General features: G+C 35.9%; 1 protein-coding gene across 1 annotated transcript in view; it reads right to left on the minus strand.

Annotated features, from left to right (window-relative positions):
* PolA2 (DNA polymerase alpha subunit B) overlaps positions 1 to 27,681 on the minus strand; it is a 62,897-nt gene that overhangs the window by 10,678 nt on the left and 24,538 nt on the right. The window contains exons 8-14 of the mRNA XM_090376462.1: positions 24,046 to 24,108; positions 20,099 to 20,150; positions 16,506 to 16,624; positions 14,704 to 14,742; positions 12,945 to 13,018; positions 11,349 to 11,442; positions 10,034 to 10,149 (exon numbers count right to left, since the gene is read on the minus strand). Coding sequence (XP_090232588.1) covers positions 10,034 to 10,149; positions 11,349 to 11,442; positions 12,945 to 13,018; positions 14,704 to 14,742; positions 16,506 to 16,624; positions 20,099 to 20,150; positions 24,046 to 24,108 — 557 coding nt within the window. The remainder of the gene's footprint in view (positions 1 to 10,033; positions 10,150 to 11,348; positions 11,443 to 12,944; positions 13,019 to 14,703; positions 14,743 to 16,505; positions 16,625 to 20,098; positions 20,151 to 24,045; positions 24,109 to 27,681) is intronic.

A 27,681-nucleotide genomic window follows, 5' to 3' on the forward strand; every position in this document is an offset into this window, starting at 1 on the left:
GGCTGCGGCGTCAGCCAAATCATTTCCCCTAATCCCAATGTGGCTGGGAATCCAGCAGAATCGGATATCATATTCACGTTCATGGAGAACGTGAATCTTCTGCTGAATGCTAGACAGAACTGGATGAGGATTATACCTCACAGATATTAAAGCCTGTAACACACTGAGAGCGTCGGAATATAAAATGAACCGTTGGTGTTGGCATTCACTAATGTGATCCAAGGCTAACTCTATGGCATGCAGCTCTGCAGTAAAGATACTGCATTCAGAGGGAATCTGCTCCGATGTAGTGCTGTCTGTAAAGACAGCAGCAGATCCCATGTATGATTCCGACTTCAAACCGTCTGTGTAGACTGGCGCGAAGTCGGAATGTTCAGCTCGGTGTGCTGAATAAAGCTGCAGGTAGACCGATGATGGAGTGTCCGACTTTCCCCAATTTCTAAAGGACAAGTCACATGCCGGGAAATGAGCATGCCAGGGTGGAAAGGGTTGCTTTGGTGTTTGGGCAACCTTGTCTACCTTCATATTAAGTTCTTTGAGTAGCTCTTGGAGACGAATACCAAAAGGACGATTGGCAGTCTTACGGGTGTTGTACAAATTTTCCCATCGTGGCTCAAAAACGAATGGCCACGTAGGATGGTCTGGCAGGGATTTCAGTTTTAAGGCATACTTTAAAGACAACTGCTTACGACGAAGCGATAACGGTGGTTTGTTTGCTTCGACGTATAAGCTCTGGACAGGGGATGTTCGAAATGCTCCAGTAGCGATACGTAGAGCCTGATGATGGACAGGGTCCAGCCATCGAAGGGCACTGTCTCTGGCTGAACTATATATTTGGGACCCATAATCTAATTTGGATCGCACAAGTGCACGATAAAGCCGTAGCAGGGTGCATCGGTCTGCACCCCAAGATAAAGAGGAGAGTGATCGGAGCATATTAAGGGCTCTTGTGCACTTTGTGCGGAGTTGACGAATATGATCCAAAAACGTGAGTTTTTTTATCGAATATGAGTCCCAAGAATTTTGTGTTCGCTGCTACTGGAATAGCATTTTGTCCGAGCCTTAATTCAGGCTCAGGATGAAGATTACGCTTGTGACAAAAGTGTATGCAAACGGTCTTCTCCGGCAAGAACCTGAAGCCATTAGCGAGTGCCCAGGAATTCAGACTATCAATGGCTTTCTGCAGTTGTCTTTCAATAACCCTCATGTTGCACGACTGGCAAAAAATGCTAAAGTCATCAACATAGAGGGCACTGTTTACAGTTGGAGGAAGTTGTTCTGTGATGGAATTTATTTTGATGGCAAAAAGCGTGACACTTAATACTGATCCTTGTGGTACTCCCTCCTCTTGGCTAAAGGAGCGAGAGAGTGAGGATCCCATACGAACTTGGAAAGATCGATTGGCTAAAAAATTTTGAATAAAAAAGGGCAGATGCCCTCTTAGGCCTAGGCTATGTAAATCTTTTAAAATGCCAAATCTCCAAGTTGTGTCATACGCTTTCTCCATGTCAAAGAACACCGACACCAAGTGTTCACGTTTTAGGAAAGCATCCCGGATGGATGCTTCCAGTCTAATAAGATGGTCAAAGGTGGACCGGTTCCTTTGGAAGCCGCACTGGATTTTGGAGAGAAGGTCGTTTGATTCTAAGTACCATATTAAACGGGAATTAACCATTCTCTCCAGGATTTTGCACAGACAGCTAGTCAGAGCAATAGGACGATAATTGGTGGTGACCTTTGGATCCTTTCCTGGCTTAGGAAAGGCAAGAACGATTGCCTTTCACCAGGAGTCCGGAAACTGCCCTTCAGTAAAGATTCTGTTATACAGAAGGAGCAGACAATCCATAGATTTTGGTGAAAGATGTTTAATCATTTCATAATGGATGCCATCTGGTCCAACGGCACTTGCTTTGGAAAGAGCGAGGGCTCTTTTCAATTCCAGAATAGTGAAATCCCCGTTGTAGGGATAAATGCCCTTAGTTTTAAAGTTAAGTGCCTGTTTTTCGATTTTATATTTCAGGACCAGGAACTCCAGGGAGTACGAGGATGTTGCGGAGATGTTAGAGAATGTTTCCCCAAGAGCATTGGCTATTGCAGTTGGATCTGCAATAGCGCATCCATTATAATCTAGGATTGAAGAAGGGTGGGATGTATATTTTCCCTTCATTTTCCGGATTTTATCCCAGACTACCTTAGAGTTGGTAGACTGGTTAATAGATGATGTAAAACGGATCCACCATTCCTTTTGACTCTGACGGCGGATGTATCGTGCTTTGGCTCGTGCACGTTTAAAGGCTATAAGGTTGGTCGTGGTAGGATATCGGCGAAATATCCCCCACGCTTTGTTTTGAGCCTTTTTTGCTGCTGTGCATTGTGAATTCCACCAAGGTTTAGGAAATGGTGGAAACCGGGCAGATGTTTTTGGAACAGCATTCGCAGCTGCTTGGACAATATTTTCTGTGATGTACTTGACTGCATCATTGATAGGCTCTTGACTGACTGTGCTAAGATCAAAATTTGCCTGATGTTGGAAGGCAGTCCAGTCAGCCTGATCAATCTTCCATCGTGGTAACCTGAAGGGAAGACATGGTCTCCCACTGTGTAACGAGGTTATCACGGGGAAGTGATCGCTTCCATATGGATTCTCCTCCACTTCCCAAGTGAGTGAAGGGAGTAGAGAAGGGGAGCAGATAGAGAGATCAATGGCAGAAAAAGTACGGGTAGGCATGTGGAAAAAGGTGTTTGTTCCAGTATTTAGAAGGGAAAGGTCATTGTCATTGAGCATACGCTCTATGACTCGTCCCCTTCCGTTGATGTTAGCACTACCCCACAGGGTGTTATGTCCGTTAAAATCCCCGAGAAGTAAGAAAGGGGGAGGCAGCTGCGTAAGAAGATCATCAAGGTCTTCCTGGGAGATGTCAGTCCCAGGTGGCAAATAAATGGAGCATACCGTTAATAGAAATCCCACTGAAAGGCGAATTGCAACAGCCTCTATGCTGGTTGTAATTAGCAAAGGCTGCACTGGGGTCTGGTTACCCACAAGGATAGCCACTCCCCCATGTACAGGGCCATCCGCAATTCTATCCTTTGGAAAAAATGTGATGTTGTGCATGGTGGGATCATCATTTGCCTTTAGATATGTCTCCTGCAAACAAAAGCAACTGGCTCGTGCTTTTGCAGGAGGGCCTTGATGTCATCAATATTTCGCCGGAATCCACGACAATTCCATTGTAGGAATTTAGCCATTATTTTGGCTTGGTGGGTCCATCAGGCGGCTTCCGAGGTGCTGAGGGCTTACTTTTATCAGTCTTGGATTTATCTTTTTTGGGGAAGAATGGACGCTGTCCCGTGTCCATTTCTTTCTCCGCAAAGAGTTCCAAGACTGAATCTTCGGGTACCTCCTTCTGCTCGACATCCATCTTTTCTTGGGTACTAGGGGGGACTTCCCCTTTCTTATTCTTTTCTTTCATAATTACCTTAGTTACTTGTGGAGCATTAGGAGGTACCGATATAGGAGTGGCAGCTGATTGGTCCTTTTGTGCAGGTTTTTGAGAACTTAAGAGATACCGCGCGATGGGAGTGAAAGACTCCTTTGGAGGAATGGTCATGTCCGTCTGAGTTCCGACGGAACATCTCCCTGCTACCTTCTGGGCGTAGGTAGGTTTGTTGATATTCAGGGGTTTCACCGATTTCCTTGCCTCCTGGTATGATATATTTAGCTCTGCCTTCAGCCGTTGAATTTCTTTTTCTTCTTTCCACCTCTGGCATGCTCGTGAATAGGCCGGGTGTTCGCCTTCACAGTTAATACAGGTGGGTTTTGCAGCTGAACATGCTGTTGTTTCGTGGTCCTTTGCACCGCATCGAGCGCATGCAAGGACTCCGCGGCAGGACATTTGAGAATGTCCATACTTCTGGCATTTAAAACACCGTAAAGGATTTGGAACGTATGGACGCACTGAACAGTTGATGTATCCAGCTTTGATCTCGTCAGGAGGTTTAGGAGAGTTAAAAGTCAGGATAACGCTCCTGGTTTTAACAATTTTTCCATCCCTTCGCGCAGTGATTCTCTTGACGGCAATGACTCCCTGTGGTTTTAATTCGGAGCAGATTTCCTCCTCGGTTACGTCGAGAAGGTCCCACTCCGAAATGACACCTCTCGATGAATTGAGTGTTCTGTGTGGTGTCACTGTTATAGGGATACCTCCGATTGATGTTACTCGGAGTAGATGTTCTGATTGCCTGTCATTTTTAGTTTCAATTAAGAGGTCTCCAGAACGGAGCCTCTTAACTGATTTGGGAGAACCTGCTAACCCGTCTAACCCTTTTTGAATTGAATAAAAAAGGGCGACATTTTACCAATCGGTTTTTCACTGGTTGAGTGCATAATTAGGAACCTTGGAACAGGCCCTGATGATATTTCTGTACGCTGCCTCTTTGTAGCAATAATGCTATCTGAATCTGTATCAATGTTTTCAGATAGGGACCGGGTTGGGGCCCCTGAAGAAGTTAGTTTATCAGGATTCATAGAGTTTTTTATATGGTTCAGTGCCCGGGCTCCCCACCCACCACGGAGCCCAAAGGGACGCCCACTACCCGGCATGCAATAAATGCGCTCGGGAGTGGGACGCCAGGGCTACCCAGACACCATACCCGCACCGCCGCCAGCCTGAATCCTGTCCCTCGGACCATGAGGGTAGGGGCGTGGCATTGACACGGTTGACCCTCGCAGGCGAGCCTACTAGCCGATTGATCCTAGCCGGGCCTTCCAGGACCCCCCGTCTTGTCGAAGCAGGGGCCAAAGTGGTGTATTGAAGCTGGGCCCCTCAACCACCAGGATCCCTCTTTCCGAATTTCCACGGGTCGCAGCGCACGGCAAACACGCCGGAACCTAGGCTGTGGGCGTTGGATCCCACTGATGCTAGTGCTAGTCTGGAAGTCCAGCAGCGTCACTGGGAGGTCCCCTCACCACGTACAGGTGCCCACGTCGAGGGGGACGACTACTGTGCAAGGTGGTGGGGGCAGTGTTATGGTGTGGGAAATGTTTTCTTGGCACACACTGGGTCCATTGATACCCATCTAAATGACACATCGTTGCTGACCAAGTGCATCCATTCATGTTAACAGTAACTGGAAGTAACCATCTGACTGAGTTTATTCTCAGTCAGATGGTTACTTCCAGCAGTAAAATGCACCGGTGCACAAAGCCCGAATCACTATGGAATGGTTCCAGGAACATGACAATGACTTTTCTTTGCTGCAGTGGCCCGCTCAGTCTCCAGATATCAATCCTACTGAACATCTTTGGGATGAGCTGGAAAGGGCTATTTGCTGCAGGCCTACACCTTCGTCGAATCTCAAGGAAGTGTCTACACGGTACTCCATTCCTGCACAACATTTTCAGCATCTTGTTTAATCCATGCCTAGATGAATTCAGGCTGTTTTGACTGAAAAGGAGGCTGAACACGCTACTAGGTAAGTGTACCTAATAAAGTAGCAGTAAAAGGCACTAGGAATGTTGTGCTGCATTGCACAAATGCATTCAAAATATACCCAAGCAGTGTGCCATGATGCATATGAGAGACTATTCGTTGGTGGTCATCCAACGAGTGCTATAAACATAAAGATACATGAAATTAACAGCTACTCAGTATTGGCACACTGAATGAATGCTTTGCAGAAATACTTGGCATTTTTGTTTATAGACCTGGCAAAGTTTTATTTGTTTTTTATTGTGCTGATGTTAGTTCATGTACGTGAATAAACTTTTTATACAATTTTAAGATTTTTTTGATTTAAAGCTAAGCATAAAAGTAAGTGTTTGCTTTTAGCAATGAATTCCAAACATTTAATTTTCAGCCATTCATGTATGAATTTTCCGAATGCTGGGAATGTCGGAATGTTGATTTTTTTCGATATTTCAAAAATTACAGCACATTGAATGAGTTTTCACATTTACATGGCAGCAAAGGTGTTAAGGTCTACTATCTCCTCTGCTGGATATTCCTTTTCATGTATACATGAGGTAATTTGAATATTTCTGCAAGGATATGTTACACTCAAAAATTTGTGTATAGTACCTTTGCACCATAACAATGTACTTCCATATCAAATTTGCTGACTTGTACCAATTATTAATTTTATTCCATAAAGTATTGCACTTTTGTCATCAACACTTTATGGAACTTTTTCCATTAGTGTATTTATAGGTTTTCCAAATCTCTTTAAAAAAAAAAGACATCTTTCCACTAGTACCTCACACTTTACTTTTCAAAATAAAATTATTCATATATATACATAACTAAATCTGTAAAAATAAGACTGTATATTCTGGCATCCAAGTTGATCTTTGAAGGTTATAAAACTGTTTAAAATTTTAAGATTGATTTATATGGCAAATATAAAATTCTAAACTTGAATTAAAGGCACATGGTTAACATTAAAAGACATTAGCATTAGTAGAGGCATATGATGCAAGAAAGCGAGCTTATGCAGCAACAGCCAAAAAAAAAACCTCCCATTTCACCCCTCCATTTGTTCAAAATGCCTGTCCAGCTCAGCCTTAAATTTATTTAGGTTATCAACTTCCACAACAAAAGATGGAAGTCCGTTCCACCAATCAACTACCTGCTGGCTAAAGGCAAATTTCTGCACATCTATTCTACAACTGTCTTTCCTCAATTTGAATCTGTGCCCCCTCAGGTTCTTAATCTGAGCAAGAGGAAGAATCCCATCAGCATTCAGCTTGCTCAACCCATTCAAGCCCTTGAATGTATGAATAGCAATATATATAGTATAATGGCAAATGATGCAAGAAAACAAGCTTATATATAGCATCAGCCAAAAAAAAAAAAATATATATATATATATATATATATATATATATATATATATATATTGTTGTTCATTCTAAACAGGCAACAAAGAATGGATCAGTTGCATAATCAAGGTCTCTATGTACTGTACATATGTAGCATCAATAAGAGCAATGTCATGCCATCACTAATTCCTGCTGGTTTTGGTTTACAGTTTGTAAAAGGTTTGTGACCATTTACATAAAAGTACTGTACACAGTAAAATGTTACAATGTACAATTTTAAAAGAGAGAGCATAAATAATCAAACACGAGACAATGGTTCTTAAGGTTCATATTACTGTAGTAACACCACAAGAGAGAAGCAAAAGATGAATAAAAAAAAAAAAGATCCACTTATGCGGCAAATATATGACTAAGGGGGAAAAATTTCAGAAAAATAAATACAAGTTGACTTATATGCCAAAATATAAGTTAACTCATGAATAATACAATGCAGTATTTCTCAACATTTGTACTTCTGGCAACAATTTTCTTGATAAAAATAAAAATCAGCAACCTTTCCATCACAACCACCTATTGGTCATAATAAAATTTATTCTTCGTTCTTGATTTATTATGATATGCCATTCCCGTGACATATATTCATAAATAAAGTGCTGCAACAGGACAGGGATTTCCCTCTTCAAATTCTGAGTACAACCATTTGAGTGAGATAATAGGGTTTCTCCCTCTCCACTTTTGACTCACTTCAATGAAAGGATATAATGGAAGCACCAATAATCTTCAGCAATAATGGAGTAATTAAGGAATGGAAGCATCAATAATCTTCAGCAATAATGGAGTAAATATAAAGTAATGAAGTTGTTGTTAAGTGAAGTTTGTAAATCACAGACAGAAGTTTCCTTTTGTTCTGGTGCCAGGCTATGAAGAATCAGCCTTGCAAAATATTTTCTTTTTTCTGAATCCTCAGTCAAAATTCAATGGCAACTGCTTTTGTTCAACTTTTTCTTAAGTTCAACTCACTTGCTAGCATCTAATTGGCAATCATGTTGAAAATATTCCCAGATTCTGTCTGTTTACATCTGAATGTGCAACAAAAGGCCAACCAACCTAGAATCATCTTTAACACACTCCTTTCTATTACGAAAACATTGTACCACTCAAAAACACAATAAAGCTTCATTAACATAAGCTTCTCAAAACAGGTTTTGTCTCTGTGGCACTTTTCCAATCTTAAGCAGACTAATGCTCACTCATTGTTCATTCATCTCTGCGCAATACCAGGCTAACACTAACCAAAACAAGCTGGCATGGGGATATCAATAGGAAGATGTGATAAACATGCCATGAAAGGAATCAACAAACATGAATTTGCATAGAAGTACAGAACTGGGTCTGCTTCTGGTATATATAAAAGAAATTACAATAAATAGCTACCAATTAAAAAAATAAAAATCCTGAAGAGTGGGATGTAACTTGTATTATTGGTGGTTGGTTCAATTTGTTATTATAGTGCCAATATAACTGTTAATAGGGATGGTCAATGCAAAAAAATTCACGAATGCTGCCCTATAAACTTCTGATTTTATGACCCTATCACATGCCTAGGCAATTGACACTAAATCTGATAACTGTTAATGGGTTAAAAAATATTTTTTTTTTGTGGTGTAATTTTATTTTTGTTAATGAAGAAAAATTTACTAAAGTAAAAATGATTAAAAATTTATTATTTTAATTACTACAGAGTGTACACTTGTATCTGTATGTATTCTGTCTGTAAAAATGTGTGTGTGTGCGCGCGCGCACGTGCGTGTGTTCATAGGCTGAATTTCATGATGTGTGAGCTGAAAAACCAAGATACTCACCAAGGGAAAAAACTGAACTCCCTCTGCCTAAGGTGGCAGAGTATTGGCTAACTACATCCTCAACTGAAGAGGACTTTAAAAATTCCTCTAGTCATCAATGTGAATAGAACCCAGACTTATCCAAACAAGTGACAGATGGCAAGGTATCATGCTGACTAAGCTGTGATGGAGGACAAAAAAAAAAAAAAAATAGTTGAAAAGCTTCATCATAACCATAAATATTCTTTCCACATCAGAACACACAGACCTTCTACTTACTCAGTGTTCACAGAAAAATACCAGGCACAGGTAGACAAAAAGAACAAGGTGGTGGATGTATATGTTGAGAAATTCTACAGAAAGACATCTTATCCTGGGCTGGACTGCTAGGTGATTGCCTGTGGGCACCATTTATTAAAGGAGGTGCCAAGCATTTAATGTTAATTATTAATAATATATATAAGGATGCCACTTTCACATCAAGAAGCAAAATATCTAGGCTCAGCCCTAGATAAAGTCTTATCAGACATTAAAATGTCTGAAAAGACTTTAATGTCTTAGATAAAATATGTCTGTTGTTTCTAAACACAAAGCATCTACTACAGTGGTCATTAATGAATATCCCTATTTTCCCTTATAGAATACCACTAAACAACATGGAGGAAATTGTTTACTTTGGTGTAGGCCATAATGCTTTTCATTTTAAAGATGAGTGGACTAACAGATATTTTCCTGCCTGTTGTCACAATGGCCAGTTACCTGAATCTAAATGAAATGCTGGTTTAAAAGAAACAATACTAGTTCATGTATATAGGTGAAATATATTCATGCAACAGCACAATGGCATTTGCATTATGTCAAACATCATCTGAATGTGGTATTCATTATAATATGCTTCTAGTATGTATATATCACCATATATACATACTAGAAGAGGGGAAATGACCTGGAAAAGCTTCAGAAGTTTTCCAGGTCATTTTGTGACAGATTCAGGACAAGGTGACATCTATATGCAATTGATATTAGTAATTGTCAACCTAGAGATCTTCAGTGCCATTGAAATGTCGCACACAGACCAATTACTTGTGCAGCACTCTATTATGATTATGTAGTGGAAGTCCATTAACTCTACTGATTATAGTATCTTGCCTTCATAATCATACTTTTGTCTCCTCAAAGGCTTATGAGCATATTTATAGCTGTGTCTGACACATAGTGCTTGGGTAGGATGTGGTCAAGATATACACTGGCCTACCAGATATTAATGATCTGTACAAACAAAATTATATAATGTATATATAATTATAATGTATATATAATTGCAATAAAAATTATAGAAATTAATGCTGCCAAGAAGGTGATGACAAAATCTTACAAATTTATTTCTTCTTTCCCCATGCGGAATAAAATATCTGTTGAAGTGATACCAATGACTACACCATTCACATTTAATATACATGGATCTGAAGCAAGGAAAACTTTATCCTTCAACTGGAAAAAAAAATAATAAAAAAATATCTAAGTTGACTAAATAAAGGAAAAAGCTGCATGTTTCTGAAATTCAGGATAATTCAGGGGTTCTCAACCTGTTTTATTAGTGTACTACTTTAAAAAAACATTTGGAAAATTATTATATCCCCATCACTACAATACATAAAACTTAAAAATGCACAGGAATAAAAAGCATTATTTTTCACTTGTTTATTCATTATAATCTTATTTCTTTTTATAACATAAAAGATTTTGATAAAGCAGAATCAATAATCAGTTAGTGGTTAATGGTTTCATCAGTTGGCTTCATATCAGCCACTGATGAAACAGGCTGACATCAAAATTAAACAAGGTAAAAATTTAAAAAATACTACTGAGTAATACCCTGCAATTCATAGGAGGGGCTCCCTCCATGAATTGCAGGAAACAGCAGTCCACAGGAGTTCACAAATATTGTGAATAGTGTGGTTAATATCAAGCAGGTAACATCTTACAATGATGTCAATTTTCTGTACATGTTAACAGAGAAAATTTCTAGAGTCGGACTACTGGAATTTAAGATGGGTGAACCAGGAACAAGTCAACTTGTTTGCCATCTCCAGGTCCATTTAAATGCCGATTTTGACAAGATTCTTTGGAAAAAATTATGTTCAGAAGAAACTTATGGCTATTCTCAGTAAATCTTTCAACTTTGACCAACGACACACACGCTCTGTCTTGACATATATTCAAATCACAATTATTATTTTTTTGTCAAAACAATACTGCCAATCTGACTTGTATATAATTAGACTTAGTAATTAGCAAATTAAAATTGATGATACTTATTGTCAGCATTTGTATGTATTTGTAATTAATTTTTATAAACCCAATGAGAAAAAAAAAATCAATTTTTTTTTCTTATGGGCTTATATATCCTTTGGGCACAATTAAGTGTACCACAATGATATATGTATCACAGGTTGAGAACCTGTGGCATAATTAATGAAATTACAGATGTTCAGGACACTTACACAATAAAACTGTTCTTATAATGTCATTCTTAACTGTTTTTTGTTTATAACTTTTGTACAAGATATAAAACTTCACTTTAGATTTCTAATAATGTAATTTGCAAAAAAACTGAATTATTTTAAAAACTATATAATTATAGCAACAGGGCTAAACTTTTTCAGTATCAGATTAACAAGACAATTTACCTTTCCATTTCTAAGATGCAAAGGAGGTTGAGGATAAACATAGTGATGGTGGATATCTCGAACTGATGGTATTAAAATTACTTTGATATTACAGCTAAAAGAACAGGAAAGAAAAGATTTCATATAATTAGGTGACTTGTAAAAAATTCTTCAGTAAATATTTCATATGAAAAATAAATATTATGAATTATGTCTGACAATGTGTGTTCACAGACAAAAATGCATAATGTGCAAGCTGCAAAACCCAACGCAGGGAGGTGTTCCTGCTCCCTCCACCTGAAGAGGCTCTTACGAATTCCTTCTATCTCAATCAGGATTTAAACTCCTCAATTCCACTTGGAGAGATCTCTTGGATCTCTCCAAGTGAACAACAAATAGTGAAGTCACTATACTGTGATGGAAAATGGGATATATTATGCAGTGTAGTTTAGATTTCAGAAGGGGACTGACTTGAAGTAAATGAAATTAATCAATTTTCGTATACAAAAAATTGTCTGAAATCACAAATGGTTTCACATATGTGATCTGATGTACAGGCATCCCTCCCCCAAATGAGCATGTCAGTGATATGTTTTTATATTCACCATAATATCACATGGAGAGATAGCTTTATATTGATTTTTTGAATGTTTGAACCAAGTACATCAGTCCATCTATGTTTTTTTTTTTTTTTTTTTTTTTTGATTTGGTAGTTGTTGGCGCATCGGCTTCTGTGGCCATATTGCACCTTCCAAGGTTTTTGCAGTACTTTGATCCAAGCCTGAGGCGGGAATCGAACCCGCGACCTTTGGGCTGCCGGGCAGGTACTTTACCCACTCGGCTAGCCCGGTCGGCTCCATCTATGTATTCATTTTCCTATTTATACTTGGACTGATGCACCTGGTTCAAACATTCTAAAAATCAGTGTAATGCTATCTCTCCATGTGATATTATGGCGAATATAAAAACATATCACTGACATGCTCATTTGGGGAGGGGGTGGCCTGTACATCAGATCACATAAGTGAAACTGTTGGATACTCTACTTTGTAACAGTGAAACAGCAATGATAGCATTCAGTGATGAATCACTATCAGCAATCACCAATATGGTAGAAAATAAAATCATGTGATTTCCATCTGTATATAATTTCCAATTAAAAATAAATAGATACTTAGATCTCACATAGATTAAAACTGATTTATTTCTTCTTTTAATATATCCATACTACTTACATAACATGCCACTTGAGCAATATCTAATATAAATCTCTGCTATTCTTTATATATATATAAAGTTCATTCCATTCTGAGATTAAATGGAACTATTGCCCAACAGAACTCAGAAAACAGTTTTGATCACACTGGATTCCCTCCACTATCAGTTTTATTACTGATTTTGTAATCAATTAATTTGCACACAACTGATTATTTGATTAAGACTGGAGATTATGCCCATCACTAGTTGGAAGTGATGCTGCATCCTCAAACCTGTTCATAATCAGATATGAATATAATTTCACATGCTTTGCTTTTTAATTGTATTATTTTTTTTTATATTTTTAGCCACTTCTGAGAGGTAAGTTGTTACTGTACAGATCAGGAAAGAGATACTTACCTTTCAAGTGAGTTTATAATATTTTCTGCATATCTCTGGAACATCTCATCATATGTTTCTGGAAGATTGCCATTCTGTATGAATATCAAAAGCAAATATTAAAATAAAGAACAAAATACACACAAACATTTATGTATAGATATTTGAATTTGATAAATTAGAAGTGCTGGTTATCAAACAGAGACATTATTGGGATATCAGAGACATGGGGTCACTCAGATATAAGGGAGATGCAGAATTTGAATATGGGGAGCAAATGTATATAGAAAGGACAGATAGGATAGGAGGGGAGGGTTATGCTCTTAGTTAAGAAACACATAAAATCTAAGGCAGTGCATCCAGTTGACATGGGTGACAAGTGCAATGTTGAGTCAATTTGGTGTAACATAAGCACTGGGAAAACAAATATGAGAGTAGGAGTTACAGGCCTAGTGACCGTGATCAGTACAACAAACAACTGTAGAGAAAAACAGAGTGAACCAATAAATCAGAATGTTTAATAAAGTTTTTTTTAGAATGTATATAACTTATGATACTATTTAAAACTCTTATCATGTACTAGCATGTTTTAAATCAATGGCTGGCAGCCTTTCCCATTAAATCAGCTCATTTAAAAATAAACAAGGTCAAGAAATCGACTGATGACAATTATTTATTACAAAAAAGCACATTAGATATATAAAAATTTGAAGAAAATTCAAAAACTAAATCAGGCAAGCAATTAAAGACATCTAATATTTAGTGTTTTCCAGAAAATTATATCTTTATTTATATGCACTGCAATCAACTATTTGCCAACCTATGTTTTAAACTATAGCACTGATATGGTTCTAAACTGAAAACTAGAAATCTACATAGTAAATAGTTATCACAGAAGCCCTTTTAGCAATATTTTTCTTCAAAATATAACATTTAGCAAATTAATTTTTTTTTAAAAAGTATGAAAACCTTTCAAGATTGCTTTCACTCCCCCCCCCCCGACTCAACCAAAAATCTAGAGATCAGAGATCTTGAAAAGGTGCCACTCTTCCTTTGGTGGGTGTGGGTCTGTGTGTACGTGCCTTATAGGGCAGGAAGTCATGTTTACACTGGGCTTACTGATGCAGTGAGTGTTGCATTGTTTCTTTCTTATTTTTATGATTTTATTTTTGAATATCAAATCTTGGTACTTAGCAGGATTGCACCTTGCCAAGTATAAACCTAACTGCACCATTAATTTTCTGCATTAGTTTCATGGTATAACAGTCTTCCCTTTTTCCTAGTGCAAGAATAGGCAAGACAAAAGGCTTAAGTAACTTTGCACGTGGCAAGACATACCAGTATGAACATCTCAGAAACTGCAACCCCACTGGGGTCTCCATGTACAAGTGTGCATTTCTTGTGTATCAAGATCAGTCCAATAATAAAATAAGAAGTAGCAAACAGTGATTCTGTGATTAGAATCAACCAATAGACCACGTAAAAAGCCCTACTTCTGCTACACACTTAATTTCTCTTTCCTTCTTCAGTTTAAACAGATCTATTAAAAATGTATAATTAAAAAACAGAAATAATTTTAACATCTTAAATGCAACTTATTAACTAAAAAAAATATTGTTTCCAGAAGAATTTAATTAGCTGCTGATGAAGAATGATGAATTTAATTAAGCTGTTTGATTAATTACTTAAAATGTAATAAAAAATATAATTTATATAATTTTTAAATGATAAACCAGCAAAACTGATTCTAATAATTAATACTTCCTTGCCTGTCCCTTACATCAATTTCTTCATGCTTACAATCCACAAATGGTCCTATCTGAAAATGCAACATGTTTATATTAAATATCTTGACAAAAATTAATTTATTCATTATTTGCTTATTAATTTAATTAAATTATCATTAATTTAATTTATGTTAATGCTTTTATTAGTTTAATTTAGTTAATGCTTTTATTAATTTAATTAAATTAATAAAAGCATTAACAATGTAGCAAAACCAGAAAACAGCATGATTATATTAAAGATCTGTAAAACTAAATGAAATCAAAATTTGTACACTTCTACAAAGAGTACAAATTTTGATCATGGAGAAATTTTCACTCCTACTGAAAACTGAAAAGCAGGTTTTCAATTTGCCATAAGCTTATGGCAAATTGAAAACCTAATTTGCCCTAGGCTTATGGCAAATTGAAAAATTAAAGTATATTTTTAACCTTAGGCAGATCTACTATATATTTAAAAATCTGAGATACTTGCAGCCTTTCAGATTTTTAAATGTACAGTGGATCTTCCTTTTCTGGTGATGCTATGCAATTTAAAAAGACATTAGCAACTTAGGCAAAAACCATGGGTAACAATATTTTTCTCCAAGCTAAATAAGCCCATGCCTTAAAATCTAAGGCTCAATCCTCAGTCTCTAGTATATCCCCTTTTATGACTGAAATTGGATGCAGAAAAGCATATGGATTTTATTTAAAGTAACAAAGCAAAACAAATATTTACTTTTTTTTTGTATACAGTAATTCATACAATTAGTGTATGCCTACCCTCTTGATGAAATGGAGACTTCAGTAACCACATAATATGTTTGTACCATGTGATACAAAGCAGGTGAGCAGACATCTAAGGATGTGTGCAATTAGTGCAAGAATAGGAACACAAAAGATTTAAGTGACTTTGCATATGACAAGATATGCCAGTATGAGTATCTCAGAAAATACAATTCAGCTGGAGTTTTCACATATAAGTATGCATCTCTAGTGTATCAAAATTGCTCCAATAATAAAATAAAATCCAGCCAATGGCGATCCACAACTTGTTGATGCAAGAGGCCAGCAGAGGAATTATAGAATGCATAACTTGTCACAGCTGGGCTATTCCAGTCGACAACCAAAGGTTCCACAGCAAAAAACAAGAAGGTATTGTTACAGTGGGTTCTGGAACACCAATACCGAACAGTGGAGGACTGGAAAAATGATGCTTGATGAATCCCAGTTCCTGCTGTCAACAATACAGGCTAGTGGTAGTAGTGTAATTGTGTGGGAAGTGTTTTTTGATGCACTGCATCCCTTGACACTAGTGGGGCAACATTTGGATGCCACAGATTATCTAGAAACTGTTTCCAACCAGGCACATCCCTTCATGGTGGAAGTATATCCTATATCCATCTGCAGATAGGTTTTTTTGAACAGTAAGCTAGATGGATAAAATGGAGTTCTGTACAATTAAAGAATTACATGGAACTGGTTCCAGGAACATGAGAGTGAATTCAGCCTACTGTGCCAGCTTCTCCAGTCACCAGATTTCAAGAGATCTAGTGGCTCTTTGATAGAGAGTTCCGCAATCATCCAATGTGCAACAACCGTGGGAAGCAAATGAGTCAATATGGATCAGCATCCTCATGACATGCTTTCGAAACCTAGTTGGATCAACAGCATGACATATGGAGGCTGGTCTAATATAGTGCCAATACTAAAAATAGTTATGAAAATTTAATGCAATCTTAAATTTAATGCAAAGTCATTGTATGATTAAATTAAAATGAATAACAAGCTAGCACTGAAATGATAATTTATTTACCAGTATACAAACATGTGGTCTATTATTTTGAGCATAACGGAGAAAGTCAAATAGGGGCTCATATGATAACGAGTCAGATGTTGTAAAAGGACCGGTTGCCACCAGTATCTGAAGAGATTCTGCAAATAAATAAAAGTCTTATTTTCGATTAATGGCCACTTTATAGCTATTCAAAATTATCACCCACTCCAAGAAAGAAGAGGAGGATTATGAAAAAACAATACAAATTTGAACTGAATTCATATAATAATAATAAATTCATATAAATGAGACAAAGAATCAAATCTGATAATTCAATAGAATTAATAAATATATGCATTACTATTTAATCAAGTTTTGTCAACTAGCATTGAAATATTCTTATTGTATTCTTATGAAAATGTACAACACTTTTGTGCAAGGAATCAGGAAAATACTCAATACCTGTAAGTCAAATGTTATTTTTAGATTTTACTACACATAAGTTTCTAGGTCTCTGTCTGGATATCACTTTCTTTACCAACAGAACTTCTTTAAAGAGAACTGGTTGTATCCCCAAGCCCTCACACTCAGCTTTCGGATCATCAGTTCATTTGTTAGACGGCAATATCATCTCGACTTTCTATATGAGAAAATCATCCTGCTGTCAACTTGTTATCCTGTTGTCCTGGATTCACAGAACTGCACTGGGCAGTCTCTCCTTTGGTAGATTTTTTTCTCTTTGATGTAAAAGGTGGCAATTTCCTCCCATGATCCAATATTGACAGCTCAATATCTTAGTTTCACATTGTAAGTAGTCTTCACTAGCAGTTTGCCAACACTTATTTTGCACCTCTGTTATTAATGGATGTATTCATATAAAAAATAAAGGCACGGTTCGTGTTTTGAAAAGTTTTGCTGTTATGCATATGGACATAATACTTGGATTCTCTCTATCTGAATAACCAAAAGCAAATAGAAAGCTTGAAGTTCATAAATAATGATTTTCAGTGAATTAGAATATTATCATTAATCCTAAGTTTATTATTAGAAAGATGCAAATTGACTAATAAATCTAGCAGCTTGCTGTTTAGTGTGCATCATCAAAGCATACCTTTATACTCAGTTAATGGAACATGCTTTTTTTGTACTGTAAGATGATCTGAATGCACAAGACACATACTAGTTAGATTATACCAATATTAGGGAACAAGAATATTGACAAATGAGAGGACATTTCTTTGGTACCATGAAAGAATACTGTACTAAACATTATGTTTAGCTGTTACTTGTCAAAATAATCGATAAAGGATTATAAATAACTTGATGTACAAGTTATTATCTAGAATACATATTTTGTTGTACCATTAAATATAGGTGTGGATACACCATAGATGCCCTGTTGCATTTATATTTATTATAATATTTTGTTGTAGTAGTGGTAGCAGTAACACTACTGCTATTAAAACCATTGAAATTATAGTGGTAATAATAGTATATTACTATTATGTCACTATTGTTATTTGTAAAATAATAAGAGGAGTATACCTCAATATAGTACATAGAACACTTACTATATTGAGTAAAGTGTTCTACGTACTATATTGAGGTATACTCCTCTTATTATTTTACAAATATTAATAACAACTTGGAATGTATTGAGCATTACAGCTCTGATTCATACTATCAAATTACTATTATTGCCCTGAAATTAAAAGCACCAAAACTGTAGTGGTAATAACAGTAACACCACTGCAATTACCACTAAAAGTAATTGTAATAGCATTATGTAAAGCTTGTATTTTTTTTTTTTTTTTTTCATGGAAAGGAGTTTTGTTTTTATTTAAGATTTTTATTACTTTGCAAAAACCAAAAGAAAAAATAACTAACTTGATGTAGAAGTTATTATCTAGAATACATATTTTGTTGTAGTAGTGGTAGTAATGCTACTGCTATTAAAACCATTGAAATTATAGTGGTAATAATAGCAGATTACTATTATTGCCTATTATTGCCACTGAAATTAAAACCACCAAAATTGTAGTGGTACTAATAGTAAAACACCACTGCAATTATCGTTAAAAGTAATTGTAATAGCGTTACGTAAAGCCTGCATTTTTTTTTTTTTTTTTTTCATGGAAAGTTCTGTTTTTATTTAAGATTTTTATTACTTTGCAAAAACCAAAAGAAAAAAATTCAGGGATTATTGCGGTAAAAATGACTATATTTAGACAGCTAAAAAAAATTTTAGATTTTTTAATCATTAATTAAAGGGTAATGCAGGAGCATTATTTTTGAGAGGCACCAGTAAGGTCCTGTGTCCCTACTAATGAGTTAAATTAGAAAAGAAGTTTTTAATGAGTTTAAATGAGTTAGGTCATGATAACACCATGTTTTAGCAGATCTGATTTGACAGGAACTGTTCAAAGGGAATAGGTCAACTCGTGGTTTAAAATGAGTGTCCACCAATTTCTGATTCAACCACGGGTGCTGAAATCTGCTTTGGTCAGACAGGATGACTGGAAAACAGGAAGAGAACAATCAACACGTGCATTTTAGTGAAAGCAGCCACGTAGTGCAGTTGTACTGGACCCATTTTTTCATTCTATGAGCTGTTTGGCTACTATGTTTCATAAAGATAAATTTATTCAGTGTGTCCACATGACCCCTCCACCCCCCATATGGGAGATGGGTTCTAAGGGCTACATGACCAGGGGTTACTGTCAGTCCCTCCTCTGCAATCTTTAGAGTTCTGCCAATGACTATATTTTTTTGTTAAAGGAACATGTACTATTTCTAAAAGTTCATCAAAGAAAGAGCTAAACATCCAATAACGTTTGAAAAATTTTTGTGATATATTTTTAACTCACTAAAAAATTCTTCTCAGGATTAGCATGAAAGGGTGAACCCAATGCCTTCTTGTCACAGGTTCATTCAGACATCCAGCTGCTTCAGCCATGTATACAACTGTTAAATGGTTTTTAAAAATCACAGAACACAAGCAAATGCAGCCTGTGGCCACAGCTTGATGGAGACTTGAGCACCCGACAAGCACTTCATCAGGTGAGTGGGGACAGAGAATACAGTCCTTTTTGACTAGATGCATTTTGACTGGATCTGCTAAAATGCAATGTGTGGTCCCAGACTTAAACTGGAAATGGCACAGAATACATGTGTGGAAATGTACATTCAGCCAGAGTAATCAATTTTTAGAATAAACCATCCACTTAGTGTTGTGGAAGTGGATGGTTTGAATAAATTTAAGGAAGATGTGGACAAATTATTAGAAGGAAAGGGAAAATGAAGCTAAAATTTTTTTTTAGCTAATGCTGTATACACTTTGCTTCTTGCATCATACTGTTAATACTGATACTAAATATGCAAGTCTATAAGTTAATTGTAGGATGTTGCAAATAACAGAGTCAACAACAAAAACAAAACTTGAAAAAATCATGATCTTTAAACACTGTTAATCTAATACTGGAATATGATAATATTTTTATTTCAGAAAAGCTAACTTGACTTAAACAGTATTATTGCACACTTTATTTAACTTAAAAAACTAACAATAACTGAAATAATATACTGTAATTCAACATTAAAAAAAATAAATAAAATAACTTAAAAGAAAATACCTGATTCAGTTGGAAACACTGGAGCATCAACAGGAAATGGAAGCATTACCCCCTGAAATTTTTAATATACAATTTTACTGTATGTAAATAAGGAAAAAAAAAGACAATTTGTACCACTAACATCAGTGGCTGCAATGCATTATCTGCCATGCCATGCAACTGGCATTTGCTTCATTCATTTTAATTCTAATTTATTATAAACAGCATGTGGTGGATAATGCATTGCAGCCACTGTTATTAGTGGTACTAATTTTCTTTCTATTATATTCAGTTAAAGTTTTCAATCTATTTTACATGGTTAGTAGTTAGATGATATGCTAAGCAGTGCTCATACTGCCAATCTACGGCCTAATTTTTTCTATATATACTTTAGTTGAACAGTGACTTTGTCAGTGGTATGGTTTTGCCATGTGAGTGTTAGGCTGTTCTATTATAATTTTTCACTGCATAAGGGCCACCATTATTCAAATCCATTGCATTTGCAGATCAATCGGTGTATTGGTTCTACAATGCATGGATTTGTCTAATGTTCGAAATGCAGTGATTCCCTGACCATTATTGGCCTTGTGGTCCTCCATCAAGATGGGGCATAATGGTCAATCTATTTAATTTTATTTATTTATAAATAAATATTTATTTTCCTTTTTGTTGGTCCACGTGTCGCAGTTAGTTTTGTTTTTGTCTCTGTTTCTAGTGATATTTTACATAATTTGGGCCTAGTGCTATCTTCAGGGGGTGCCACTAAATTTAAATTAATTGGCATATTCTAAAAAAAATTTTGTTATTTGATATTTTATATTTTGGCCTTTTCTGAATTATTTTAGGAGTTTCCGCAATACTCTTACCTTGATTCCTTCTTCCCCTTTTTTGTTTTATTATGTACGGATTTACTTTTGCTCTACTGGTTTGCCATGCTACTGGATTTTGCTTCATTTATTTTTATTTTAATTTATATATATATATATAGTGTGCAAACAGACTTGCAAAAGTTCAAGTAAGGAACTGTGGAACTGTGTTTTGGGTTCACTAAACTGGAAAGTGGAATTGTATTAGTATGCAAGAAAGCAAGCTTAAACAGCATTAGAAAAAAAGCACTTCCCACATCACTTGTCCAACCCCTCTAATAGTTTTAGTTCTTCCTTAAATTTATTCAGACTACTCACTTCTACAATACCAGATAGAAACTTGTTTGAAAAATGAACTGCATGCTGACTGAAGGCAAACCTCTATACATTATTCTGCAAAAATTCTTCCTTAATTTGAATTTATGCCCACTTATATGTGTATTATGAGAAAGAGGAAGAATATCATCAGCATTGGAGCTTACTCAATCCATTCAAAGTCTTAACACCTCAATCAGATTTTCTCACAGGTGCCTAGTCGGCAGATACAGAACTTGATCCTTTTCTGGTAAGAGCACTATTTTGTTTTCCTCACTTATCTTGTTGCTAATCTCTGCATATCATTGGCATTTTATCAATGATATGCAGTACTCAAGATGTGGCCTAGCCATTGCCTTATACAATGGGATAATCACCTACTTACCCTTACTGGCAAAATTCCTGCATATCATTGATAAAATGCCATAAGCTCTCCTAACAGCCCATCTACACTGCTCAGAGAACTTTCGTCGTGGAGAATAAAAGTAATCCCAGAATAACATACCACACAGTTGCCCCAGAATATAAGAGTACCTTGCATTTTTCCATGTTAAAACTTCAACTGGCACATCTCAGCATATTTGCCCAATTTTTCTAGCACTTGTTGCAGTAGCATACCCTCATTTCACCCTCATCTGCATATTTTGACATTAATCTGATATGCCTTCATCAATATCACTAATAAATATAAAAAACAACCCTGAGGAAGTCCACTAATAACAGTAGTCAAAAACAGCAGTGCCTGTTAATAACCATCTCTGTGTTCTCCCAATTTTAACCAACCATCCCTTTATCCATAGCAGTAACTTACCCCTAATGCCACACTGCTCCAATTTGTATAGTTGGTGAAAGAACAGAACCTTGGGGAACTTCAGAATTAATTCAGAAAGCTATCTAGCATCATGTGCATTAAGTGGTCATAAAGAAAGCTGGCTACCAAATTATAAAAAACAGAATGCAGACTACAAAATAGAAATTTATTCAAAGGGCCGTTGTGCAAAATGTAATCAAAATCCTCAGAAATGTTGAAACTGCTAATTTCTCTGAACTTTTCCAATGAAACCACCCAAAGATGAGTAACATAAGCCAAGTGGAACAACCCTAAATGGAATCCATATTTGCAATCAATAATCGGCTGGATAGTTTCAGGCAGTTGATGGATATCTGTATACAGTTAAGGGCATAATATGAGCAAATTACATGCCTAGGGAAATATATGTGGAATAAGAGAATTCAAACTGTATTAATTTATGTAACTGCTGCATTAATTTTGCATTTATTTATGTAATTTCTGCATGAATTCATGTAATTGCACCTGCTCTCACCTGTAACATATTTAAAATTTTATCTAATTCTCCGACCCCCCCTCTGAAATTTAAATAAATCAGTATTAGTTCATTCAAAACACAAAAGTAACATCATTTATTCTATACAGATTAATATATGCATGAATTGTATATCACTATTCCTAAACAACATCTGGAAGATTTATAAAGCTAATTTACAGAAATAATGCATTGCACTTCACATGTGGTGATAAAAGATAAACCATATTTTAACAAATGACTGTTTTACAAATTATACCTTTTTTTTATTCTTAGGAAAACAAATTAGTGTCATTTCATTCAGAACCCAGCAATACATCAACTGAAGCATTTTTGACTCATTTAATCAAAGCACCATCTTACATTATGCATTCTATATTATGCATTTAGCAATTAATCTCTCCATCAGGCACATGCTATTCCATTTACCATAAAGTTTTCTTTTGAGGTTATAGAAATCTTGAACAAAGTCTCCATTCGGATCCCTCATCCTCTTTTATTTACCAGCTTCTTGAAAACTCCAGAAAAGAGTGGAAGACCTAGCCAAACATACCTGACTATGTACCCCTATGAAAGTGATGTTGCATAACAATAATAAAATATCCTGATTTTTATCTCAAAGATCTGAAGATCAACAACCAAGTTCATCAACAGAAATCACAACTTTATAGAAGCATTTAATATATACAAAAAGATTACAATGAAACAGTCAATATGAACAGAGAATTATCCCTGCAACTTGGTTCATTCTGTCATCCCATTAGTGCATCTAGCAACAGAAGACTGGGTGCCGGAAACTGTGATTACCCAGTTCTATAACCAGTTTCCTCACACTAGTCTTCAAACTATTCCAGGCAAAAGGATCCTAACATAGCTATGCTCTCAATAGGAACCAACAAATTTGACCCATGAACAACAGAATTTTCAGTTCTACCTCAGTCCAAGACAATCAGCAATGACAATGTTCAGCACAAATAGGAATGGCATTCAATCAATCAATATCTTCTGATTCTCTGCCAATTCTTTCAGACATTTAAAAGGAGCAGACAGCCAATTAGGACATCCTCAGCTCTCTTAGGTAAAGATCATAAAAAATAGTTAATTAAGCTTGTTCCTTCACAAGGCAATATTAGCCTATTTAAAAAGGCTTTAACTCTAAACTTATTTTAATAGGCAAATTTTCCTTATGAGCCATAGTCCAATCAACATGTAAGTAGCTATTTCTATTAAGTTTTTTTATTTGGCACTGAAGGGTAAGTGAACAGCATTTAAAAACCTGTAAATACTAGTATTTTTTTGAATTTCAAGGTTCAATTCTAATGCAGTGTAGCATAAAATTCCTCAGATTATTATCTTATTTTAAATGAATAAATACCCCAGTTCTCATTGCATTTTTCCACAAAAAAAATTACAGCAGTAGTATTCCCACAACTTCAATAAAATAAAATAATTTTTAGCATACCTCATATAAACATCTAAGAGTTAGTTTTTCTCCCCTTGCATTTAATCCACGTGCAGCAATAATCTGAAAAACAAAAAAGTAAATTAAATAATATAAAAATTAGTTAATTCAAATACAGTGATTTTCAAAATTAAAAGAATTTTTTTCCAAAATTTATTTCAAACAGTAAAGTCTCAATACCAAGTTTATACTGTATCAAGACCAGCCAAACTGACTGATAAATTCACTAGCTTCACTGATTAATGAATAAACACAGCATTATTGAATACCAATAGTATGCAACAGTTCTGTGAAAATAAAAAGGAGTTAGGAAACCAGACCAGCCCATTATTAATGTGCATTTCCTTGCATTTTAGGTAACAACTTAAACCCTTTTCTGTTTTTCTTATGTCACTAAAAGAGAAATTTAAGTTAAATATAACTGTACCGGTATTACCAAAAATTAACATAGTAATAATGAGCAAAATTTCTGTCCATGGACAATAATAATAAACAATAAAAAATAATAATAAAATAAAAAAGAAATAGCCTATATGTTTCCCTCCTCACATAGGTAACTATCCAGCTGACCTTTGAATTTATCCAAATTTCCAGCCTCAACTACACAATGAGGTAAGTAATTTCAGTAATTAACAACTCACTGCTAAAAGTCAGGTTCCTACACTGTAGGCTAAGCTTCTTTCCCTAGTTCTTGGCCCCTGATTCTGCAATCACTTATAACAAGTGAAAATTTTTCCTTCATTCATTTTACTATCCTCTCAGAGACCCTTACAGACCTCAATAAGGTCTCCCCTCTACAGTGCTTGGTTGCCAAGCTTTATAGCCTATATATTCAAAGTCTTTCCTCAGGATACCATTCTGCATATCTCACCAAGTGGGTTGCCCATCTAAAAAATACAATGAGTGTTCAAGAAACTCAATTTATTTTTTTCAGTTTAGGTTCCATACTTGACCATATTGTAAGTGCAATTTTAGTAATGTTTTAGTAGTAAGCATTTTAATTTTAGTAGTAATTTAAAGAAATGTCTGAAACTTCACAAAAATGGAAGAAGTTTAATATAGAAGAAAAAATTGCTGCTCTTGACATAATCAAGTCTGGAGTCCTTTTTTTTTTTTTCATTTATTTGTACACACAATTATTACATAAATATATATACAATACTTACAAAAAGATATAAATATATATAATTTTAGATACATTAACATTTTGTTACACACATATATAAGACATTATATTATATTTGACCTCCTGGTGCACTGCATACGTGTATCCTAGAGTCAAGGGTGGCTCTAGGCAAAAGCCATTCTCCACCTTGTTCATCTATTTTGGCGTAGAAACTCAACAAATCTAGCCTAAAAATATGTGTGAGGTATTTTACCACTGCCTATATAAAACAGCTATTGTCCGGTGCCCTTCTCTAGGTAGCCAGGTGGGCAGGAGCAGCAGTGCATAGCACACTCTTCTTGATTAGACCAGGGTTCAAGCCCGTGACCACCAAATATGGAGGATGCGGAAAGGTCAGGGAATGACCACCGCATATCCCCGGAGCAATATGGCCTTCGTTGCTAATGCTCCTAAAAACCAAATAACAAACAAACAAACCTTCTCTAGGCCCGGGTTTACGTTATGTATTTGTGCCAAATGCACAAGTCCCGCACTCACCAGATGTAGTGCAATACCAGTGGGTGTCGACAAATGAATCACTAGTGGAGAATTTCCACAAATTATCCTCACTAACACCCAGTAATTATTATATTAAACAGATATATACAATACTTTTTTTAAATATGCTCAGTCTTTGAATTTCTGAGAACCAAGAAAACAATATATAATATACAATGGACAATTAACAACACTGTCTGCTCTGTCCGCTGGAACTTTCAAACCTGTTGACAAGCACAATGAGATAGCTACTAAATGATTCTCATAAACCTTGTGTTTCACAGCAACCAATCTTTACAATAACAATTGACATAAACCTTGTCAATAACAATTAGCCAAAATCAATGCAACATTAATTAACATAAATCAACACAATAACAATTAGCTTAAATCTTCTGTTTACACATAAACCTTTTGTCTTTTGGTCATTTGTAAAGTCGATTCCCAGAAGTTGAAGTTCTTAGCTGAGTCCTCAATATGAAAACTGATCTTGAGAAGGTTTGCAGAGCAGTAAAGTTATTATGGTCTTCAACTAAGATATTTACATTGTTCTCCAATAATTTTGGAACTGCAGACATTAAATCCGCTCTAAGTTGAGAGTACAATGGACAGTTCAGAAGTAAACGAATCCACATTTCATATTCCCCACATGTGCAGTACAGATCAGGCTCCAGGCCATGCTCAAATAACTTAGCCTGGAGGGACCCATGCCCTGTTAGCAGATAAGAAGTTGTCACAGAAGGTCTAAACCACGAAATAACTCCAGGGGTTGTTGAGAATTCCACTTGTGCAATTATACTTTCTTGTAACAAGCCCAAATTCGCTCTCATCCCATCTTTTTTGCCAGACAACAGTAAATTCCTTCCAAAGCCTTTTCTTCTCCCTTTTAAAGTCACTGGCTGGGTCAGTCACAATTCCAAGCATTGTCTTAGACTGTCCTTTTTTTAGGTAGTAAATCAAACCCCAAAAAGCAATATATAAATCTACAGGAATTGTTCCACCAAGTATTTGGAGTGCATTGTTTGAAACAGTCCTTGGAATATTATTGATCGTCAGAAGAACTGATCTTCTTGTGGAAATAAGTCTGTTTCACTTTTACCTTTGATACTTTTTGGTACCAAACACTTGCTGCATATGATATAATAGGCAAAAATATGGTTTTATAGTAAAGGTTCAAGGTTTTCATTAATAATCCCCACTCTTTCCTGGAGACTGATAACTGAGGCTGTGAAAAAATGGATTTTTGTCTCTGAGTTTTTACCCGAGACAAAAAACTGAGTTTATCATCTAAGGTGATACTCAAATACTTAGTTTGGGATACATAGGGGATTTGGGTATTATTTAGTCGGATTCTGGGCGGTCTGTTGTGGCTAAAATGGTTCTTAAAAGTCATAAAACTGGTTTTACTGGGGGATATTTTCAGTTTGTTGACTGTAGCCCATGACATCAAGTCATCCAAGATAGGCTGTATTTTCTCTTCAGTTATTCTCCTTGTGCTTCCATCAGCAAGCAAACTCAAGTAGCTAGAGACCTTGGAGTGAATGAATATACAGCACATGGATGGAAGAAAGCACAGGAGAAACTTCATGATGCAGCCAAGTCTATGGAAACAAGCAATGGACTGCAACAACCTCAAGATGAACAATTGGATAAAGTTATGTTTCAGTGGTTTGTTCAAGAAAGATCTGAAGGCACACCTCTATCTGTACCCCATCTGCAAATCCAAGCTAAAAAAATTCCACAACAATCTTCATGGAAATGAGTCCACAGCATTCACTGCAAGTAATGGAGGGCTAACACATTTTAAAAAGTGGCATGGAACAACCAAAATGGCTATATAACGTGAGGTATATTCAGTTGATGATGAAGCTGCATGCTCTTACCCAGCTTCAGAAAATAATTGAAGATGGTGGCTATACTGCAGAACAGGTATATAACTGTGATGAGACTGGACTTTGTTATAAAATATTACC

The sequence above is a fragment of the Mastigoproctus giganteus genome, chromosome 6 (genome assembly GCF_048544385.1).
Source record: "Mastigoproctus giganteus isolate SK-2022 chromosome 6, ASM4854438v1, whole genome shotgun sequence".
Taxonomy (NCBI): domain Eukaryota; kingdom Metazoa; phylum Arthropoda; class Arachnida; order Uropygi; family Thelyphonidae; genus Mastigoproctus; species Mastigoproctus giganteus.